The 5,744-nt window shown below is 42.7% G+C and overlaps 1 protein-coding gene across 1 annotated transcript in view; it reads right to left on the minus strand.

Moving 5' to 3' along the window:
• Nucleotides 1-2,453, minus strand: part of LOC104994826 (chromosome unknown open reading frame, human C8orf46) — a 27,126-nt gene extending 24,673 nt beyond the window's left edge. Inside the window, exon 1 of the mRNA XM_010848491.1 lies at nt 1,978-2,453. Within this exon, the coding sequence (XP_010846793.1) occupies nt 1,978-2,044 (67 nt within the window). The 5' untranslated portion in view covers nt 2,045-2,453. The remainder of the gene's footprint in view (nt 1-1,977) is intronic.
• Nucleotides 2,454-5,744: the final 3,291 nt, after the last annotated feature.

A 5,744-nucleotide genomic window follows, 5' to 3' on the forward strand; every position in this document is an offset into this window, starting at 1 on the left:
CCCCCCCCCCCCCACAATAACCTCAGGAAATAAGTTCTAGTTCTTCCTTTTTTTATAAAATTGGAAACTCGAGCCCAGAGAGGTTGAGTGCCTGTCCAAGGTCACACAGCCCACACATGGTGGTAGGTCTCTTGATGAGCCTGCTAAGCCAATGGATTCAAAGGCGCTGTTTTGAATGATTCTCTTCAGGTGAAGTATGACTTTCCTCCTGAATTGTATAAGTTTTTTATTTAAAAGGGCCATTCAGCTTTGAGGATTTTCTCCCTTAAAATTTTTTTAAATGGAAAACATTTATAGAAAATGGACATTTTAGCATTTTTGTATTTGCTTTCAATTTGTTTTCTTCTCATGCAAAAGAAATAGCAAGCGAGAGGGCAGCTTTGGTCCCCTTTTTACCCACCTCTAACTCTACTTTCCTCCCTCCCCAGAGCTACTAATCTCACTAACTTGGTGTCTTTCCGGCCTGTGGTTTTTTTTTAATGCTTTTCTCTAGATATGTGTGTATAAACAATATATAGTACTGTTTCATATTTCCAAATTTAACAATCTTTAGCCTGCTTTATTTCCCTTTCAATGTTATGCTTTCAAGTTATTCATTGCTGTAAATATAGAATAAAAATAGAAATCACTCTGTAAGTGATGTATTTAATGGTGCTTCCTACCTGCTGGGTACTATTCTAGATGCTTTATACGTTTTGTCTATATCTCAATTTTCCCCCATATTAACCTTGGAAGATGAGTTCTAGTTCTTCCTTTTGTACGAGATTGGAAACTCAGGCCCAGAGAGGTTAAGTGTGGACCTGTGTCCACACACATAGACCCAGTTCATCCCTGTTGACTGCTGTGGGGTCTTCCAGAGTCTGGTGACACCACCTTTAACCCCTTCCCCTCTTCAAGAACATGTAGGCTGTTTTCAGTTTTGCCCTGTGAGCATCCATGTGTATTTACAGGACTGGAACTGCTGGGTCAGAGGGTCACCTTTGACTTTTCAGGTACCTTCCAAAATCTCCAGAGAGTTCCAACTTTAGCACGTGGGCAGACTCCCCAGTTCTTTTTCCTTCCCCTCTAACTGGCAATAAATGTCTAAAGCTGAATTTATGTTCTGCTGGCTGTCTCTCTGCGGCCAGACTGGGTCCCTCCCTGCCCCCCAGCAGTGGCCCTGTTGATGGCTGACATGGGAAGAAGAAAGGAGTTGTTTGAACAGAGGGGTCACTGCACCAGCAGATATTCTGACCTTTTCATTCAGTCTGACAGTGAGACCCAGGGCTAAGCCAGGGTCCCGGGCTCTCCCAGCAAGACAGGGGCTGCAGGGAGAGTGCAGGGGCAGCAGAACAGAGAGCCGAGTCCTGCAGGTGGGGTGAGGAAAGTGTCCAGAGCCACAGAACCCTGCCTGGGACTGGACACCGTTCCCCTCGGAGCAGCAGGGCTTTTACAAAGTCACACCCTCTGGCAGTGCCAGTTCCAGGTTAAGTTTGGGAGCGTGGCCCTGGGGTCTGTGTGGAGGCCAGCCTGTGTCAGAGTATTCTTGGACCACTTCATTGGACCACTGCCAGCAGGCTCCCCCTTCCTGTTTCACGGCACAGTGAGAAATCATACTTTAGAGCCAGCTGTTTCTCAGTTCGGAACCCTCTTGTTCCCTGGAGAAGAGTCTCTCTCCAGCTGCCCTGGGAATTTTGTTTTCATCCCTGTTTCCTAACACAATGGCTCACTGTCAGTTTTACTCAGCATATTGGGTTTTGCCAGTATCGAATTCAGTGTTTAACTGCCCTCCTTTCCCCCTTGATGGATTGTTTCTCAATGACCGATGTTCGTCCATGCCCCCTCCCCTTTTCAGAAACACCCACAAACACCATCACAACAGAGGCCATCCGACCTCAGAGACCTGAGGGTAAATGTAGTAAAACAGCACGTGACTGTCTTTTACCCTCTGACCGAAACAGCCACGTTAAGGAAACAGTCAAGGGCAATTTTACTCACCCTTGGAAGGAATCACGGTGGTGAAAACTTCTATATTTTCATCACTGCAGCTGTAAATCTGATGCATCGTTTCAGCCTTCTCTCCCCAAAAGTGCCCGGGGATGGGAGGCCTCTCTCTGAACCCCTAGTCGCGAGGTCTCCTAATCCAATCTGGCTCTGGGATCATTGTGCCTGTTCACAAAAGACAGGCTGGTGCTGTGATCTCATTTCATTCCAGAGTCTTCACTGCAACATTTTCTAATCCCATCTGTCTTTTTTTTTTTTTTTTTATGAATCCTATTATTGCAAACCTTTGATGGAGCCTAGCGCTTCAGTCCCCTCCCAGCCAGGATGTATTTAACATCTTTATTTTGCCGTGCCTGCTGCAGTGGATTTGGAAGTCTTTTGTGAAGTGGTGATGAAGTGAAATCGCCTACTCGGTTAGCGCCAAGCGTGGCTGGAGGATGATACTGAAAAGGAAACGTGATTTTTGGTACCGGCAGTTCCCCTATCATTTCAGAAATGAAGAGGTTTTTTTTCCCCTCCCCTTTCCAGAAGAACTGGCTATTCAGTAATTTGTCATGTGTTAATTTGGCTTCCTTCAAAGTTTCTATTTTAAACAAAAGGGCTGTTCTTCCAGAGCGTTCTTGCCTCATGCCAGTACATGACAAGGCTGACATTTCTAGAGAGCTGTGTGTTTTTTGCATCTCCTTGTAGAAACCTGCAAGTGCTTGCAAGGATGTGGTAACAAGCAGCGTCTGACACTAGAGATACCTGACTACAGGGAGGTTATATTTCATTATCCTAAATATCCTATTGTTCTCTATATATCCTGTATATCTCATATTTTATCCTATACACACACACACACACACACACACACACACACACAGGTGTATTATGTCAAACCCATTGGCTTTCATTGCTCTGTTACAGATTTATTTCTTCATACCAATAATGATGATGATGTAAAATTTTTTAAATTTATTTTATTGAAGTATAGTTGATTTCTGCTGCACAGCAAAGCGATTCAGTTATACATATATTCTGCTTCACATTCTTTTCCCTTATAGCTTATCACGGGGTTATTGAATGTAGTTCCCTGTGCTATGCAGTAGGACCTTGTTATTTATCTGTTCTATATAGAATAGTTTGCATCTGCTAATCCCAATTAATCCATTCCTCCCCCACCTCCCCTTTCCATTGGCAACTGCAGTTTGTTCTCCATGTCTATGGGTCTGTTTCATAGATAAATTCACTTGTGTCATATTTTAGATTACACATATAATTGATATTATGTGGTATTTGTCTTCTTCTTTCTGACTTACTTCACTTCGTATGGTAATCTCTAAGTCTGCCTGTGTTGCTGCAAATGACATTATTTCATGCTTTTTTGTGGCTGAGTCATGTTCCACTGTATGTGCACCACATCTTCTTTATCCACTCATCTGCTGATGGAAATTTAGCTTGTTTCTACTTTTTGGTTATTGTGAATAGTACTGCTATGAACATAGGGGTTGCATATATCCTTCTGAATTACAGTTTTCTCCAGATATGAACCCAGGAGTGGGATTGCTGGATCATATGGCAACTTTAATTTTAGTTTTTTGAGGAGCTTCCATATTATTTTCCATAGTGGCTACACCAATTTATATTCCCACCAATAGTGTCGGAAGGTTCTCTTTTCACTACATCCTCTCCAGCATTTGTTATTTGTAGAATTTTTAGCTATATAGTGGCTATTATATAGTGGCTATTATAACCAGTGTGAGGTGATATCTCATGGTCATTTTGCTTAGTGTTTCTCTAATAATTAGTGATGTTGAGTATCTTCCTGTGTGCCCATTGGCCAGATGATGATGTAATATTAACAATGATAGTTGGCATTTGTTAGATGCTTGCTAAGAGCTAGGAAGCCTGCTATATAATCTCATTTAATGTCTACAACTAGTCAATGAGACTAGCTGTTATTTTTGCCATTTTATAGGTGAGGAAACTGAGGCCAAAAGAGATTGAGTAGTTTGCCCAAGATTAAAATACCTAGTTCATGGCAGAATCAGAATATATTTTAATACTTAGTGAAAGTGAAAGTCACTCAGTCATGTCCAACTCTTTGTGACCCCATGGACTATAGTCCATGGAATTCTCCAGGCCAGAATACTGGAGTGGCTAGCCTTTCCCTTGTCAAGGGGATCTTCCCAACTTGGGTCTCCCGCATTGCAGGCAGATTCTTTACCATCTGAGTCACAACTTGATTCCAAAGCCAATGTACTGAACCACTAAAATTGTAGTCCATTCTTCACCTTTAAATCCATCCCCCTACTTTGAACCTGGGGGGGGATCTGAGCTTAGGCTTGGATTTGGTGACCATTGATATTTCTGTTAAACAAAGCTGGAGTGTTTACTCATCAGGTGGTTGTCAACATTACACCTCTGTCTCTGAGGACTGCACCTGGCCACGGAGGATGGCTCTAGGAAGCCATGTTTGTTCTACCTGAATCTCTTCCCTTTGATTGAAGCAGGATGAACATATAACCCAAACTACTGCCCCCTGGAAACAGAAGTTGGGCCTTAGTCTGGGCCCAGAGGGAAGGTGCTGACTTTTAACATCTGCAGTGTCTTTCAGGGTCAGTGGGGATGGACTTAAGGGGAAGCCAGAGGACATAAATGGAACTGTTACTCTAAAAGGGGCCTGAGGCCTGGATGCAAACCCGGGTAAAGAGTTTCAGGGACTTCTCTGGTGGTCCAGTGGCTAAGATGCCACACTCCCAACTCAGGGGACCTGGGTTTGATCTTTGGTAGAGGAACAGATTCCACATGCCACAACTAAGAGTTTGCATGCCACAACTAAAGATTCCACATGCTGCAATGAAGATTGAAGATCCTGAGTGCTGCAGCTAAGACCTGGTACAGCCAAATAAATAAATTATTATTTTTTTTAATGTAAAGGACTTTAACTGGCGGAGGGTAGCAGGTCCTTTCACCCTGGCCTACTCTCTGTGGGTCTGTGGTTCTGTTCTGGTCTGTTTGCACTCAGTAAGGGCCAGTGGGAAGGATGAGGGTAGAGGGTGAGGGGAGTGTGAGGAGAGTGAGGGAAGGGTGTGGGGAGATTGAAAAAGACAGAGGGGAGGGAGGGAGTGTTGCTCTGGCTTGACAGTTTCTCATTTCTGCCTTGTGTCTCTTCCTGTCTCGTGGTCAATAAGACACCTCCATCTCCGTTTGATAGATTCCTTTGTGCTTGAGTTTACATAGGTTTTGGTCATTCTCAGCTAAAAAGAGTAGTCTCTAAAAGATATGTCTATAGATTTTGTAACCTCCATAGTGATTAAACTTTTAGATCATATAACATTTAGAGGAGTATCTAGTATAATAAAAAGCAAGATCCCAAATTATGTAACAGACTCTTACTAGGTAATAAAAATTACAGGGTGAAACTTAACAAAACTAAATGAAAACATCTGCCTTTACATTACAAAAAATTCAATACAGAATGGCTTAGCAGCAATTTATGAAAAAGATATTCTAGATTTTTGTGAACACATTCTTAATTAGAGGTAATATTGAAAGGCAGGGGCTAAAAGATTATGAATGTAGTTTCAAGGACCAGATACTAAATTGATTTAAAAAAAAAAAACCCTCTGGACACTAAGAAGCAAATCAAGATTACCTGGATTTAATCTTAAGGGGTTCCTGCTTTGTTGCTGTTCAGTTGCTCATTCGTATCTGACTCTTTGAGACCCCATGGACTGCAGCACACCAGGCTTCCCAGTCCTTTACTATCTCCCAGA

The sequence above is a fragment of the Bison bison genome, unplaced genomic scaffold, assembly GCF_000754665.1.
Source record: "Bison bison bison isolate TAMUID 2011002044 unplaced genomic scaffold, Bison_UMD1.0 scf7180017864267, whole genome shotgun sequence".
Lineage (NCBI taxonomy): Eukaryota > Metazoa > Chordata > Mammalia > Artiodactyla > Bovidae > Bison > Bison bison.